The sequence below is a fragment of the Notechis scutatus genome, chromosome 8 (genome assembly GCF_049901735.1).
Source record: "Notechis scutatus isolate UNSWTSFEM ecotype Mainland chromosome 8, rNotScu1.2, whole genome shotgun sequence".
NCBI lineage: Eukaryota > Metazoa > Chordata > Lepidosauria > Squamata > Elapidae > Notechis > Notechis scutatus.
Genome location: NC_142016.1, coordinates 22,161,330 through 22,177,651, shown reverse-complemented (window position 1 = coordinate 22,177,651; position 16,322 = coordinate 22,161,330). Strand labels below are relative to the sequence as shown.

At 50.0% G+C, this 16,322-nt stretch overlaps 1 protein-coding gene across 1 annotated transcript in view; it reads right to left on the bottom strand.

Annotated features, from left to right (window-relative positions):
- Window positions 1–831: 831 nt before the first annotated feature.
- Window positions 832–16,322, bottom strand: part of ERF (ETS2 repressor factor) — a 20,376-nt gene continuing 4,885 nt past the window's right edge. The window contains 4 exon segments of the mRNA XM_026681470.2: window positions 832–1,540; window positions 1,542–2,277; window positions 3,347–3,462; window positions 5,448–5,682. Coding sequence (XP_026537255.2) covers window positions 1,078–1,540; window positions 1,542–2,277; window positions 3,347–3,462; window positions 5,448–5,682 — 1,550 coding nt within the window. The 3' untranslated portion in view covers window positions 832–1,077.

Genomic DNA, 16,322 nt, shown 5'->3' with positions numbered 1-16,322 from the left:
GCCCCGAAAATACGTGAGATCCCCCCCCCTTTTTTTTTTCTAAAGAAGATGCAGCAACACAACAGACAAGATTTTTAACAAGGATGCCTTAATGATCCCATGCTAACCATTCACGGCAGGCATGTCCCATCCTTTTGGCTCGCCTAGGCTGCCTTGAGTGAAGAAGAGGAATTCTTGGGCAGCCTATAAAATCTTTAATATCATTTAATATATATATATATATTAAACGTAGGTGAACCCGGTGCCCTAGAGTTGGATACGATCGAGAGGGAGACTTTTTACCTTTTTTATAATAAAAAAGGTAAAAAGTCTCCCTCTCGATCGTATCCAACTCTAGGGCACCGGGTTCACCTACGTTTCTTGGCTGAGGGAACCGGCGTTGTCCGAAGACTATTTCTGTGGTCGTGTGGCCAGCATGGCTAAACGCCAACGGTGCATGGGAAGCGGGTTAAGAGGGACAGAGAACATATGGCTAACTCTCTTTTTGATCCACTGGGGGGATTAAAAAGTGTATTGTGCTTAAGATTGCTAATTGCAAGTGTGTGTGTGTGAGGATGAGGAAAAGAGCAGAGTAGTGGGCTTTCATAAGATTACCCTTATTCCCCCCTACAAAGCTCCCCCTTCCATGCTTTTTTCAAACTACACCGTATTTGGGGTGGTGGTGGTGGAAATCTTAATTAAAAAGGTCCTGAGGCTTATAGCGTATGAGGCCTGGGGGTGGGGGTGGGGGAGAGACAGAGAGAAAGAGAACCCTTAAAAATGAACCTGGCATATTAATTTTTAGAAATCCCCCCCCACTCCTGCAAAGAGGTTTTACATATATATAATATATATATTTAGATTTAGATTTATATATGCATATAGACGAGTAAAAACTTCCCCGCCCCTACATTTTTTTCTGGCTTCCAAAGAAGGAGAAAGAGCATGTACAGAGTTCCAGGCCAAGGAAGGAAAGAAGGAAGGAAAGAAAGAGAAAGGAAAATAGAAAGATAATCTCTGAGTTAAGGCAGCAAAATCAGCCCACCCACCCTGTCCTCGGTCCATCTGTCCAGAGGGAGGGAGAGCCGCATGTCCTGTCTAGCAGTCCCGATTCTCCAGGGTCAGCTCAGCTGTGGCCTGCTGCAGCTCCGTGCTGATCCGCCGGCCTCCAACCGCATCCCCGTGACCACCGGTGTCCTCCTCGCCCTTCACTTTCTTGTCGTCTGTTTCGTCACCCGTTGCACCGGCTTCCAGCCGCTGATCCTCACTCCAGCGGCGTTTGAAGCGTAATTTCAGGGGAATGCATTTGCCGCTCTCCCCAGCCCGAGAAACGGGGGGCGCCAAGGCTGAAGTCTCCCCGTTTTCGATCTTCTCCAGGGGAGCTGAAGGAGCCTTAAAGACCTCCTCGTCATCCTCGCTGATATCCGTGACCTCTACGGTGAGATCTTCTTCGGACTCTCCCTCCGAGATGGGTTCCACTTTGATCTGGGGGACGAGGGTCTCCGGAGCAACTGCAGAAGAGGAGGCGGCGGTGGGAAGGCCACCGCTGGAGTTTCCGGGGCGCAGCTGGAGCTGGCGGAGGCTGCTTGTCACGGTTGCGGCGCCCCAACGGTGGTGGCTGCAGCTTGAATTTGAAAGGGCTGGGGGCTCCTCGGCTTGCGGGGTGGAGGGGGAAGAGGGGCTTCTCCAGGCGCTGAGGCTGCGGGATGATGATGTTGGGGTAGTGGAGGAAGGCCCTGGGGCTGAGATGGTAGTTGTACACACTCTGGGTGTGCGCTTGGAGGTAGCGCTTCATGTCCTCAGGGTTGAAGGAGAAGTGGGAACCGCTGGGGTACATGGGGCTGAGGGTAGGTGAAGGAGTGTAATTCATGTGAGTGGGGGTGAGGGGGAGGGCAGGGGACAGCTGGGGGGGCAGAAGAGCAGCAGGCCCAGCCATGGGGGACACAGGGAAGGGGCTGAGAGGCTCAGGAACTCGCGGGCGAGGGTAGATCCTAAAGAGGGCGTCGTGGGTCAAACGTGGATGGCCGGGCAAGGGGGGCCCACGGAATCCACCCGCCTCTCCACCGCCGCCACGTCGCTGCTCTTCAGCCAATGTCTCCTCCACTTCTGAATTGGCCGAGGTGCCGTCGCTGCAGTCACTGACTGAACCCCGAGCGAGGCGGCGAGCCACGGCGGAGAAGACCCCAGGCGAACGCAGATCCTCGGCCGGTGACAAGACGTCAGATGGGGTGGAAGGGGGGAAGCGGAAGTGGGAGCCACCTGAAGGCACAGGTGGAGCGCTTTGGGGCACGGCCCCACCTGCGAGGAGGAGGAAAGCAAACCGGGGAAAATTGGCATTAGAAGAACCGAGGATGAAAATGTCTAAGAGGAGAACTAACCTCCCTCTCCCTTCAGCCAATCCTTTCTCAGAGCCCAGTTGCAACAGAGTCAGCTCAAGGAAGCATTCACAAGACCAGTTGACCTGTTCAATATCTATCCCCATTTGTCAAAGGCCCTTCCCCACTCAGGCATCAAAGCTCAGGTCCACATGTGAAAGTCTCAATTAAACTGATTTATTGCTAATCGTGCTTAGACACACCTATCTTCTCCACTAACTGCCCGGTAACCTGCTTAAGCGTTAGATAAGGATTAAAAGGGTTAGACTTAGTCTGCTTGTAGTTATGTAGAGATTCTAGGCTGACGCCCCTTTTCTCTCCGTCTCCAGGTGCTGCCACCCCTTCTCCTACATCCCCAGACACGGTAGCCTCTCATCCATGTCACCCTAGATCAGGGGTATCCAAGCTTGGCAACTTTAAGACCTTTGGACTTCCAACTCTACTGTTGAAGATCTTAAAAACTGCCAAGCTCGCTCGGACATCCCCACCCTTGATCTTTTGAACCGGCCACATCCTGGAGAGTATTCTTCTTGGGCAAATACATATTTCTCATTTTCCCCTGGGGCCAATCATCCACCCAGAACAGAACCCAGAATTTAATCTGAAATTCCTTCTGTTTACCTCCACATTAAAAAAAAAAAACACCTCTACCTATACTGTATTTCCATTACATCTACAGAGACACTCCCATTCCAAAGTTAAATTATTTAATGGGAAATTTATCTTCCTTATGGGTCAAGATACTTTTCCATAACTAAAATAAGACCTTTGAACCTCTTTTTTTTTCTCCTTTGGGGCACACCCAATAGAGCCACCACGGCGTAGAAGTATGCGTGTCTGTTACGGGGGTTGGTGGTTGCTAGTTTTTCCAGCGGAACTAAACACTTTAAACTTAAGTTTCTTTGGCTTTCTAGCCATGGGTTCAAGAAGGTCTGCAGAAGAGCAGAGAGAAGGTTGCCCGGATACTGTGCAAGTCCTCCCACCATACTCACCTGCCATGCCCATGTCGATGAAAGGGTAGTTGACCAGCACCAATTTGTTAAAGTTGAACTTATAGGTGAAACGTTTGCCTTTGGTCTTATGCAGGATCCGCTTGTTGTAGTAATACCTGCAGGATTGGGAGGAGGAAGAGGAGGAAGGAAGGAAAGGAGGAGGAGGGGGGAAGAGGAAGAGGAGGAGGGAAGGGAGGAAAGGAGAAGGAGGAAAAGAGGAGGAGGGAAAAGAGGAAGAAAAAGAGGAGGAAGAGAAGGAGATGGAAGGAAGGAAAAGAGATGGAGAGGAAAAGAGGAAGAAAAAGGGGAGGAAGAGGAGGAGGTGGAAGGAAGGAAAAGAGGAAGAGGAGAAGAGGAAGAGAAGGAAGGTAAAGAGGAAGAGGAAGAAGGTAAAGAGAAAGAGGAAGGAAAGAAAAGAGGGAAAACAGAAAGATGAAAAGAGGAAGAAATGAAAAGAAGGGAAGGAAGAAAGAGGAAGAAAGGAAGGAAAAGCAGAGGGAGAGGATGAAGGAAGAGGAGGCGGAGGAAGGAAAAGAGGAGGAGGGGAAAAGGAGAACGGGGGAAGAAAAAGAGGAGGAGGAGGAGGAAGAGAGGGTCAGTGACTCACGAGTCCCACTTCTCCCCCACCATAAAAACCGAACTCAGGAGTCTGTGGGTGTCTGCACGCTCCGAAAGGAAAAGTGCTACAGCCTCAGCAAGTGTGAAGCAGCATCTGTTCACATGGGAAGAAGCGATGCTTCACATCCCTATGGCTGCAAAGGGATTTGATCACAGCCTTGTAAATAGCCACTAGCCCACAAACTTTGCATAGGAACAACTGCTTATTACGTAAGGATAGGAAACCAGCCTAACCAAGTCATTAGCCTTGGGGCCAAGTGTACATTTTTCTACCCCTCCAGTTATGGGGATTTATCGGCTGATGTTCGTTTGCGTCATGTAGCTTCCAATCCCGAGTCAATCTTTTTTTTTTTTTTTTAATGGAATAGCACAAAAACTTCAGTAAAATAGCTTCTGAATTGGGACTAGGAGGCCCCTAAGTATATTCCTACAGGCAGTCCTCAGCTTGCAACTATGGCGGCCAAAGTTACAAAGTTAAGGGAATTACTTGCAGTTGATCAGTTAGCAACTTGGTTGTTAAGTAAATCTGTTTTTTCCCCCCATTGACTTCTGACCTTGTCAGAAGGTCACCAAAATTGATCCCACGACCTTGGGACACAACAGCGGTCATAAATATGAACCAGTTGCCAATCATCTGAATTTTGACCACATGATCGTGGGGATGCTGTTAAGGTCGTAACTGTGAAAAACCATCATAAGTCACTTTTTTGTAGTGCCATCACTAAATGAACTGTTGTAACTTGAGGACTACCTGCATTCCACCTTTTCAGAAAGGAATCTTTTCCAAGCTATGCAAGAGACTGAATGCAATAACAGATGCAGTTCCCCCTGGCTTTTCAACTTTCAAATAATAAATGGGATGGAAAATTTATAAAGCAAGTCAACAAATTAAACCAGCAACCTAACAAACTAACACTGGTCTATGCTGAAGTGACCCTTGAACTGAAAGTAAACCCCTGCCAAACCTTGCATTGGTTTAGCTCCGTTTCTCATCTATCTTGTTTGAAAGGCCCAGTTTTGTTTAGTTTTTTTTTAAAAAGAGATGAATCATAAACACCTTTTTCAGATAGCGATAATGCTCTCAGTTGCTTGGGAAACGAGCGGAATAAAACGGCCCTTAAAAATTCCAGATTTTCCTACTCCTAAAGTTTTGTTCTCTCTTGCAAAATATATCTATATATATTCCTCAATTTGTTTTCCATTGGAGCACCACAAAACCAGCCAGTATGCAAAGTTTTCCATATTTTGCCAGAAAAGAGCTGGGCGGATTGGCATGTGTACATCTGTGGATGCCTGCATGCGTGCAAGCAGATGCATGTTTCTAAATGTTTCTATTAAAAAGCTGGAGAGAGCCTCACTGGCTGAATTTTGCAGCCTTCCTTTCCCACCATTCCTGTCAGGCTCCCAACCAGGTGCGATAAGCTCTCCTCGCTTTCCAAATTCCTGGAACTTCTCCACCCTTTTCTCCTGCCCGGGGGCTCACCTCAGGGCCCGGCTCAGCTTGTCGTAGTTCATCTGAGGTTTGCATTTCCTCACCCCCCACAGCCGGGCCACTTCGTCGGGGTCCTTGATGACAAACTCGCCGTAATCCCCTTGCCAGGCGATGACGTCATGATATTCTTCCTTGCGCAGCAGTTCCAGGATAAAATGCCAGAGCTGGATCTGACGGGAACCGGGACTCGACTCGGGCTTGTAGGCCCAATCTGGGAAGGCGAACCCTGGCAAGGCGAAAAGGCAGCGTTAGCCAGCTCGGTCTGGGAAGGCGGAGGCGCGTTTCCAGAATAGGACGGCCAAGAATCCCACCACCATAGCCGCCGCCTATTCGCCCCCCTCCCAGCATAAAAGAGTTAGAAGTAAAGTGCTGGCAATTCCCATACTCAGATCCTCTGGCTGCATCTGCTCAGGGCATGTTGGCAGAAGCCCTGGGTGCCTCAAAGCCACCCTCCACCCCCCACTGGGATGCAATGGCTGCTGCAGCGGCATGTGGATTTTAGCCAGCCCCCCCCCGCCACCTCCTCCCCAGTGTGCCAAGGGAGGGAAAACAGGAAACCGGCTGCTGCCGCTGCCACTGTCGCCGCCTCTCCCTCTTCTGCAGCCAGGAGGCTGGGAGGGCAGCCAAGCCGCCTCGCGACTTCCAGGCTGGGCCCTCCAAGCGTGGGAGGGCGAGAACAGCCAGCTCGAAGGGAAGCCTCCCTCCCGTTGGCACCAAGTCCTACCCAGCAGAATCCCACAACTTGCCACCTTCCCAAACCCACCCCGGGCACCCTAAGGGTGCTCCAGGGTGTAATTGGCCAGTGGAAGAGGCGAAAGTCTTGAAAACACACACACACACACACCCTGGCCCCAGGAAAAGAGTCAGCCCCATTACGGCCTGGACAAGCATCAGGCGTGTTTAGAAGTGGGGGACGGAGGGACGGACGGAGCGCCTTTGTGCCATGTTCTCCCCGGGCAGCAGGCTTGCAGGGGGGAGCAGGAGGGGGAATGGTTCGCAGCTGAGGTCAGCAACTTCGAGACAAGGCTTCCTTTTTCCCAGCCAACAGCGGAGCACAAACTCTGCAAAGCATTCCTGGCGAGGGGGGGGCAGAGAAGCCGCCACTGCCTGCTCCGCCATCAAGATCAAACTTCCCCGGAAAATACCCAGGGCTGTGGAAGATCCCAGATGGTCATCGAAGCCCCCCCACACAAAAAAACCGGGAAGAAACAAACAGGATGAGCGGGGGGGGGATGCTACATCTTGCAAATGTGTGGCCAGCAGTGCAATGCAGCCCCCCGCCCTCTGAAAAGTTTTCACAAGGCCCCTCCGTCCCGCCCCCCCCAACAGGAAGTCACAAATAAAGACTCTCTCCCCCCAAGATGGGGGCCTCTCCCATTGTTTCATAAACAACTTTTCCAGCACAGCAGAGTCAGAATTGCTGGCTCTCCTCCCTTTGGGAGGCGAGGAGGAAGGGGAAGCTGGCCTTTCTCAGCCATTTGGGGAGGGGGGGGGTTTCCCCTTCGCAGCTGGCTGGGTCTCAACAGCTCTGGTCGGACCAATCTAACTCAACACAGTGCACCCTCCCCCCCCAAAAAAAGGCGGTCTCTCAGCTCATGGTTGCAGCCATTATATCTTGAGATTTTTGACCCACAGGCCCACTGGCGCTCTAAAATGTTTCTCAACCCTTTTGAAGGTGTGGGAACTTCAACTCCCAGAATTCCCCAGCCAGCACCCCAATATAAAGGGAGTCCTCAACTTACGGCCACAACAGAGCCCCGAAATTTAGGCTGCTCAGCAAAGACAGTCCTCAAGTGAGTTTTGCCCTCCCCCCTACCCCCACCCCCGTTCGATGACCTTTCTCGCCAAAGTCGCTAAGTGAAGCAGCACGGTTGATAAGTTAGCAGCCCGGTTGTTAAGTGAATTGCTCTTCCCCGTTGACTCAGCTTGTCAGAAGGTCTCCAAAGGGGATCACGTGACCCCCGGGACATGCGGCCACCGTCATAAATACGAGTCAGTTGCCAAGCATCTGAATTTTGAATCGTGTAAATAGGGGGGACGCTGCCACGGTCGTCGGTGTGAAAAAGGATCGTGTCAGTTTTTTCAGGGCCCGCTGTAACTCTGAACCGTCACTAAACAAAAAAGTCGAGGACTCTCTGTGCTTCCCTCTGGAAGAATTGCCAGGCAGCCTAATTTTCTACAACACCCCTGTGAAGCCACTTAAGCTGATCAAACTAGAGCAGTGGTGACTAACCTTTTTGTGCCGAAAATTGCGTGCGCACTCGTGTGCGCCAGCACCCAGAAGGCAATGTGTGCGGAGCCCCCTCCTGCGTATGCGCGCACAATCCCGTGCATGCCACGCATCTCTGCGCATGCATGCAAGACCCCCCCGCAAACCCCACATCTCTGCGCATGTGCGTGCATCTCCCATGCCCCCTGTGCCAGACTCCAGACAATCAGCTTTCAGGCGGGCGCGCACATGTGCAATGGAGCTCTTCCGGGCGACTTCTCATGTGCCGGCAGAAGTGGCTCTGTGTGCCATAGGTTCGCCATCATGAACTAGAGCTTCCTTGGGGCACAGCTTTTTGCTTGGTAGATAACAGAGATTATCTGTTATCAGGGGTGGGATTCTACCAGTTCACACCTATTCGCTAGAACCCGGTTGTTAACATCCTAAGCAGTTCGGAGAACCGGTTGTTAGAAGAAATTACTGGCCTAATCCTGTAAGGAAGGCAGGAAGGAAACATTCTGGTGTTGCTTACAGAAACTGCCTCTCCGTTAACCCTTATTACATTCTTGGCAGGACTAAACTTCCTGTCTCAGGAACATCTCTGGAGTTTTTCCCCCTCCTTTGCTGGTACTTTGCTTGTGTGGAGTGACCATTCAAAGTTACAATGGCACTGAAAAAAGTGACTTATGGCCATTTTTCACACTTACGACTGTTGCAGCATCCCTAGAGTCACGAGGCCAGGCGAGGAGATGTGTGCCTCAATGTGATGTTGAGTTGGCCACGCCCAGCCAATAACATGACCACCAAGCCATGTCCACCCAGTCACATGACCACCAAGCCATGCCCACCACCTAAGCCACACCCACAGAACCAGTTGTTAAAATTTTGAATCCCACCCCGGTTATATTTATTTGAGCCCAATAAAATGTAAAATCACACACCTTCTTTTGTTAAACCTGGTCAAGGCTTTAAAGTATTGTGCTTCACAGTCTTCGACATACAACTGTTTTTGTAGCGGCTCTAAAGCAAAACACTGCAGTTGTTAAACGAACCAACGGTTTGCTTTGGCAAAACCACTGTACGATATACAGCCGCAATTGCCACAAGGCAGCTATAAATTTAGTCATGTTGCCAAAGGCAAAGTTTGGTCACTGAACTGCAAAGGAGACCCAACGGTTGGAACTTAAAAAAATTTCGTCTTAAAATCCCCCCCTTTTTCAAGGTTGGTATATAAACCGTACACTGTATACAGGTCGTCCTCGAATTACAACCATTCGTTTAGCGATTAATTCGAAGTAGTAACAGCACTGAAAAAAATTGGCTCGGTGGCCGTTTTTCCATGCTTAATAATAATTATGGTGGGTCAGGCAATCAGAAATTCGGACGCTTGGCCACTAGCTCGTATTTATGACGGTTGCAGTGTCCCAAGGTTACGTGATCCCCTTTTGCGACCTTCTGACAAGCAAAGTCCATGGGGAAGCCAGAATTGCTTTGCAACCACGCTACTAATTTAACAACTGCCGTGATCCACTAAGCAACTGTGGCAAGAACGGTCGTTAACATGGGGGCAAAACTCACCTGAGAAGTGTCTTGCTTTAGCCATGTAAATTTGGGGCTCAACTGTGGTCCATGACTACCTGTACACATTTTCTTCCATTCTCCGTGAATCCTTTAAGCCGGGGGGGTCTCCAACCTTGGCCACTTTAAGACCTGTGGACTGCAGCTCCCAGAATTCCTCAGCCAAACCTTGGCCAGTGTACGGCTTGTGGACTGCAACTCCCAGAATTCCTCAGCCAACCTTGGCCACTTTAATTGCTGGCTGAGGAATTCTGGGAGTTGAAGTTCACAAATCTTAAAAGTGGCCAAGATTGGAGACCCCTGCTTTAAGCATCGCCAGGTACAAGTCACACAAACCCGGGTGTGGTTCTGCTCACCCAGATCGAATAACAGGGCTTCTTCCCACCTGGTGCATCCATCCCTGCCACGGGAGGGGAAACTCTGGCTGAGCATGTGCGGTTGTCTGAACTCGGCCTGCCTGTGGCCCAGGAAAAGATCCAACCCCCAATGCTTTTATTTCTCCTTGGCTGAAATTGCTGAGCCTGTGCCCAATGCCTTCAGGGAGGGTGTCAAGAGCTTGGTGGGGGAGGGAGGGGGAGGAGTGTGCGTGGGGGGAGCTGTGGTTTCCCATTTCCCAAACCCCAGGCGCTCTGAGCCCATCAATAATTCAGGCCCCTGTAATGGAGGCCAGGGACGCCGGCGCCTGGTTCAAGGGCATCGGCGTAAGACCGAGCCATTAGGACGGTGATGTCATCTCGAGCAAAGGGTGGGAGGGCTTGAGAGCCAAAATCCCCACATACTGCAACCTGGGGGGGCTGGCATACCTTAACTGCATCTCTCACACACACACACACCCATGCCCACCAAGGGCAGAGTTGCACTCGGGCCAAATGGAGCGGTACCCCCACCCTTTCAAATGCAATTCAGCATCCTTCCCTCTTCCTTGCTTCTTGGCAACGCAGGACCTAAAAAGGCCCCCCACTCAATTCTCTCTCTCTCTCTCTCACACACACACACACACAGCACACCAGTCTCCAAGCAACAGGCAACGGCAGCAACAGCTAAAAATAAACGGAAGGAAGCAAAAAGGAGACAGCACGAACTGGGCAGCACCCCAGGAGTGACAGCCATGAGCACCCCACAAACTGCGCTTGTCTTCCAAACCCCGAAGAGGAGGAGGACGTGCTGGACGTGGGGACAACTGCCTCCTCAGCTCCACAGACTCCCGCAAGGGCTGGCAATGGCGTGGGAAGTTTGATCCCACTCGGAGCCTGGGGGGGAGACATGAGGACACCGAATTTTGCAAGCGCAAAGGCAAACACGTGTGAGTCGGGGCCCACCGAGGCCTCCTCCGGAAGAGGTAATCATGTTGAGAGTTAGGAAGTTTCCTGCCCAATCCATGGGTCTTAAGGCTTCCTTCAGACCCCCTTCGGTCTGCTGGTGGTGGCGAGCTTGGAGAACACGAGGGTGAGAGAGAGAGAAAGAGAACCATTAAGAGGGGGAAAAAAGAAGGTAACCCGTGAACTCTGCTGTCTCTCCATCATCTGAGACAACCTCTCCCCGTCTCTCTCACACACACACACAGCCTGTTCTCACTTTAGCACGGCAGGGGGGGCGAGGAGTGGAGAGACCGTGACATCAGCTCCCCAGCCCCGTTGAATGGATTACTCTTCTCAGGCTGGTGCTGCCAGATACGCTGGTGCAGTCTTCCACTACCATCCCAATGACGACCTCTGTCTTCCCCATCTTCCCTCATCTCATGTGACTGTGACAATCATGGCATTCCGCTGCATGGACATCCCGAGACAAGCCCCCCCAACGGAACTGAGAAAGCCTGGGTCCTTTGTCATCACCTGCACCCTGGGATTCTTCGTTAGGCATCGCCCATCAGGAAAAGGGATTTAGGCCTAGGACAACTTTTTTTTTTTTGCAGGGCAAAAGAGAGGGGTTGAAGGTTGGTTTGAAACCATCCTTTCCTTCCTGGTCCAAGTGGGGCTCCCCCACTTCCAGGCCAACGAAAATGCATTCAGCAGGCCGGGTTCCCACGCTGCATCTCTCCACAGCTTGGGTTTGCTAGCGATGCTTACTGAAGACACTGTGGGCAAGCAAACCAGGACGCATCACAAGCGTGTAAGGCCAGCAGCCAGGGCTTCGCGTCCCATACCATCTCCGTTTTTATACCTTAAATAAAAATGAAAACAAAGGGTATCCTGCGCTCTTTCTGTCTTCTCCTCAGAAACGAGACAGCCACAGTCTTATTTAGGATGGATGACGGGTCTTGTGGGTGACCAGAATGCATACAAAAATAGGAAAGCATTCTATACATAGATGTATATATTAGGCTTCTCAAGACTCCAGGAGTTTATCCGCAACAGTGCTCAACGCTTGACAGAATATTAGACCCAACCAGAGGTCTTTAAACCCCCTAAAAAAAACAACACCTAACTTTTTTTATCTTCGCGCATCAGATCCGAAGGTTTGGGTTGCACAGGCCACAATGATGGGGAAACGCAAAAGAGAGTTGTTAAGTAGTTTTGGTGGGCAAAAACTTTTTTAAAAGGCAGAACTGACCCCCCCTCCCCTCCCCGCAAGGGAGATTAAGTTCAGCCTGAGTAATCCCCAACACATGGAAAGCAAAATGAGGCGTTCGAGACAAAACAAAGCTATTTTGGGACTGGAAAACTTCATTCCACTTCTGGCTTGGAAGACCACACTTGTAAACACTCCTCAACCGTCCCAGGAGACACATGGTCCAGAGAGAGCCTTGGTGTGCTCCAGTGGGAAGTCAATTATTCTGTTTCCATGTCTGCTTCTTTTATTGATTAGCTCACCAAAAAAAATGATTGCTCAGCCAGGGGGAGAAACGTTGCTCCCCACAGATGAGAAAGCAGTGGATGGGTTGGGTGACATATGTGAATGTTGGTCCAATGTGTACCTTAGGGATGGGAGAGACAGGGAGGAAAACACCGAATGTGGCCTATTTATCCACCCCTTCCGGGGAATAGACCCATCTGAACGGCCGTCTGGATTATCAATTCTGGGAAACCTCTCTCTCTCATTGAGAGAATGAAGAGGACGGCAAAGACAGCACGAACATGACATTTTACACACTCGCGTCACCTTGAAATGAAACATCTAAACCAGGGGTGTCCAACCTTGGCAACTTTAAGTCTGGAGGACTTCAACTCCCAGAATTCCCCAGCCAGCAAAGCTGGCTGGGGAATTCTGGGAGTTCAAGTCCTCCAGGCTTAAAGTTGCCAAGGTTGGACACCCCTGATCTAAACGCTTGGTCAGTGGCAAAGGCTCCTGGAGGCCAAAGAGGAAGCCTGTCATAAATTGACAACCTCTGTAATCATTGGAACTCATTTTCTCCCCCGAGATATGCATTCCCAAAACCTTTAGGGAGCCAAAGATTGAAGAAGACTGTACTAAGATAGATAGATAGATAGATAGATAGATAGATAGATAGATAGATAGATAGATAGATAGATAGATAGATACCGTGTTTCTCATATAATAAGGCCGGGTCTTATTTTTTTTTGAGCCCCGAAAAAAATGGCTAGGCCGTCTTTTCGGGGGTGACTTAATTCCCCCCCCTTGCATCTTCAGGCGGGCAGCGACGGCTTGGATGTTGACCTCGGCATTGGTGGGGCACTTCGTATCGGGGTCAACACAGGCAGCACCATATCCGGGTGTGCAACAAAAGTATTTCCTAACAGCAAGCCCCCCCCCCCCCACCATTCCCCCCATTTCGCATGTTTTAATATAGGCCTTAATTTGGGGGGAGGGGCTTAATTTCATTTCATGCCTATAAAACATGCTGGGACTTCCTATTGGGGGAGGCCGTATTGTTGGAGAAACAGGGTAGATAGATAGATAGATAGATAGATAGATAGATAGATAGATAGATAGATAGATAGATGGAATTCTTTATTGGCCAAGTGTGGTTGGACACACAAGGAATTTGTCTTGGTGCATAGGCTCTCAGTGTACATAAAAGATCCATTCATCAAGAATCATCAGGTACAACACTTAATGATAGTCATAGGGTACAATAAGTAATCAAATCATACTAGGAAGCCGTCAATATAAATCGTAAGGATACAATACTACAAAGCCTTAGTAAGGCCACACCTGGAATACTGCATGCATCCAGTTTTGGTCACATTACAAAAAAAGAAATTAAGACTTTTTTTGGGGGGGGGGGGAGTGTAGAGAAGAGCGACTAAGATGATTGAAGGCCTTGAGACTAAAACATTGCAGGAATTGGGTTTGGCCAGTCTAGAGGAAAGAAAGACTAGAGGGTGACACAATAGCAGTAGGCCAGTATTTGAGGGGCTGCCATATAAAGAAGAGGGGGTCAACTTATTTTCCAAAGCATCCAAAGAAGGCAGGACAAAAAAGCAATGGATGGAAACCAATCATGGAGAGAAGCAACTTGGAATTAAGGAGAAACTTCCTAACTGTGAGGACAATTAACCAGTGAAACAGCTGGCCACCAGAAGTTGTAGGTGCTCCATCACTGGAGGTGTTTAAGAAGAGACTGGACAGCCACTTGTCTGGAATGGTATGGGGGTCTCCTGCTTGAGTAAAGGGTTGGACTAGAAGACCTCCAAGGTCCCTTCTGATTGATTGGTTGATTGATTGAGTTGCTAAAACAGCCTGTTCCAAAATCCTGCTCTATCCGTGGATCCCCCAAGCCTGTCCTGCTCTGAGGCTCCCACCCAGGAGCATCTTTTCCCAGAAGGACACCTTCATCTTCCCGTTCTTATGGCTGACCAGGGGGAGGGAGGGGTTGGGAGAGGACTCTTGGCTTCACAATCCTCTTAACCCGTCAACAGCCAGGTGTCTATGGAGATTCTCGGTCATCCAGGTCACGGTTGTTCCCAAAGGTGCTTTTTCAAAAGGCAACCTGATTTGGTTTTTCCTGGAAGGCGTTTCGCTTCTCATCCAAGACGCTTCTCTAGTCAGAAGTCATTCAGAACTGAAGAAGCGTCATGGATGAGAAGCGAAACGCCTTCAAAGTCCAGTTGCCTTTTCAACAAGTACCTTTGGGACAATCAAAAGCCACCTTTTCCAGTATCTCAGTTCCTTAACGCTGATCAGGCCTTCTATTCCAAGGGTCGCCAACCTTTTGGATCTCAGGGACCACCAAACTCATAATTTTAAATCCCGCAGACCGGAAACCCTGGGAAAATGCCCCAAAAAGTCTGCAGGAAAATTCCCCACCCTGTTTTGGCTTCAGGCAAGGAAAGCAGCAGAAGTCTTTCTTTCTTTCCCCCAAACTCCACCAGAAATGATCTTTGTGAGACTTGTCACACTGGCGCAGCTTTTTTGAGCAAGGATGCCTTGCAGGGCCCCAAAGACTCATTTCTGGTGGAGTTTGGGGGAGAGAAAGAAAGACTTTGGCTGCTTTCCTTGCGTGCAGCCAAAAGCAGAAGAAAGAAGCAGCCCGGTGGCCAGGCAAGGTGCGTGGGGCGAGTGGGGCAAGTCCCCCCCCCAACCTTTCCCCCCCCCCTCACTACCTCATGTTGTTTGCAATGCAAGCGACGCAAGCCTTGTGTTCCCACAGGCCATGTGGGCAGCGCAGCCTTGTGTTCCCACGCAGCCTGGATTACTTGCTTTGGGAGGGGGTGCTTTGGAAGTGACATTTCTCTGCAGACCACCAAAATTTTCTCGTGGACCACCAGTGGTCCCCGGCCCACCTGTTGGCGACCACTGTTCTAGGAGGAGGGGAAGAATGACTTTATGCAGCAAACCATCCTCCTTTGGAAAAAAAAAATCATTATCATAATAAAGTTGCGTTCTCATCTCTTCTTATTCTATATATATATATATATATATATACATTGGCCATCTGAATGAGGAAGCTTGGAGTAGCAGCCTGTCACACTAAAACACCTCCCCTGCCTTACAGAACCCTATCCTTCATCCCATACACACAAACACGCACCAAGCACCCCTTCCCCCCAAAAAACCCCTTCTGGGCCCTGTTTGTTCCCACCTCCAAGGTAGCAGAGAACGCCTGCCGAATCTTCCCTTAGATTCCCTCTGCCACACCTCCCACGCCATTGCCAGCATATCTCCACCAACTCAGCCACCGTCTTTGCCAAGCCCAGAGGGAGGAGGTACAAAAAAACAACACACCACCGTCTGTTGGCTGGCATTGCCCCCAGGCCTGGCACAAACCAACCCCAGACCAGCGCCAGGGTGTGGGGAGGAAAAAGACGAGACAACCAGGAGGCTTAACCACAGAGGCCATGACAGGCCTGGTACCACCCACGCAACCACGATCCGGGTCTTGGGAAAAGGGTGGGCCGGGGAGAGAGAACATGCATGTGAGAGAGCCACGGATTGCTACCATCTCCCCATTTTGGAGGGTTCCCCCCCCCCAGATTCCCCAACAACAAGTATCTACTCAACAAGATCTTGTGCAGGAAAGCTAAGGGGGCCGATGGCTGCCAACTCCCCCTCTGAATCTCTTGGGGGGGGGGGTCCCAGTCTCCCCCCAAAATTAGCCTCTCAGCAAACCTTCATGCAGGAGAGCTAGGGATCTGACCACTGTCATCTCTCCCTCCTCCTCTTTTTTTTTGGGGGGGTCCCATTCTCCCCAACAATTACCCACTCAGTAAGTCTTTGTGTGGGAAAAGCCGAGGAGCCAATCGGTGCCATCTCCCCCTCTCCAATTTTTTTTTTTGGGGGGGGGGGCTCTAGTTCCCCCAAGCAATTACCCACAAGTCCCCATGTAGGGGAACTGGGGATCTGATCGCTTTTTGCGGTCCCAGTCCATATACATATAAAACACGAGATATTGTGTGCCAGTTTATACACACACATATTACACAAGGTCTTGTGTGCCAGTACACACACACACACAAACATATATACACACACACATATGTATGTATGTATATGTATGTATGTATGTATGTATGTTTTCTGAGATTTTCACGGATATTTGTATGTGGATCTTTGGTTATTCGGGTTTTCTCCCGCGTAAAATTCTCCCACGTCCAATTTTACGCAGGAGAAAACCTGAATAACCAAAGATCGATCCATCCATATATATATATATATATATATATATATATATATATATA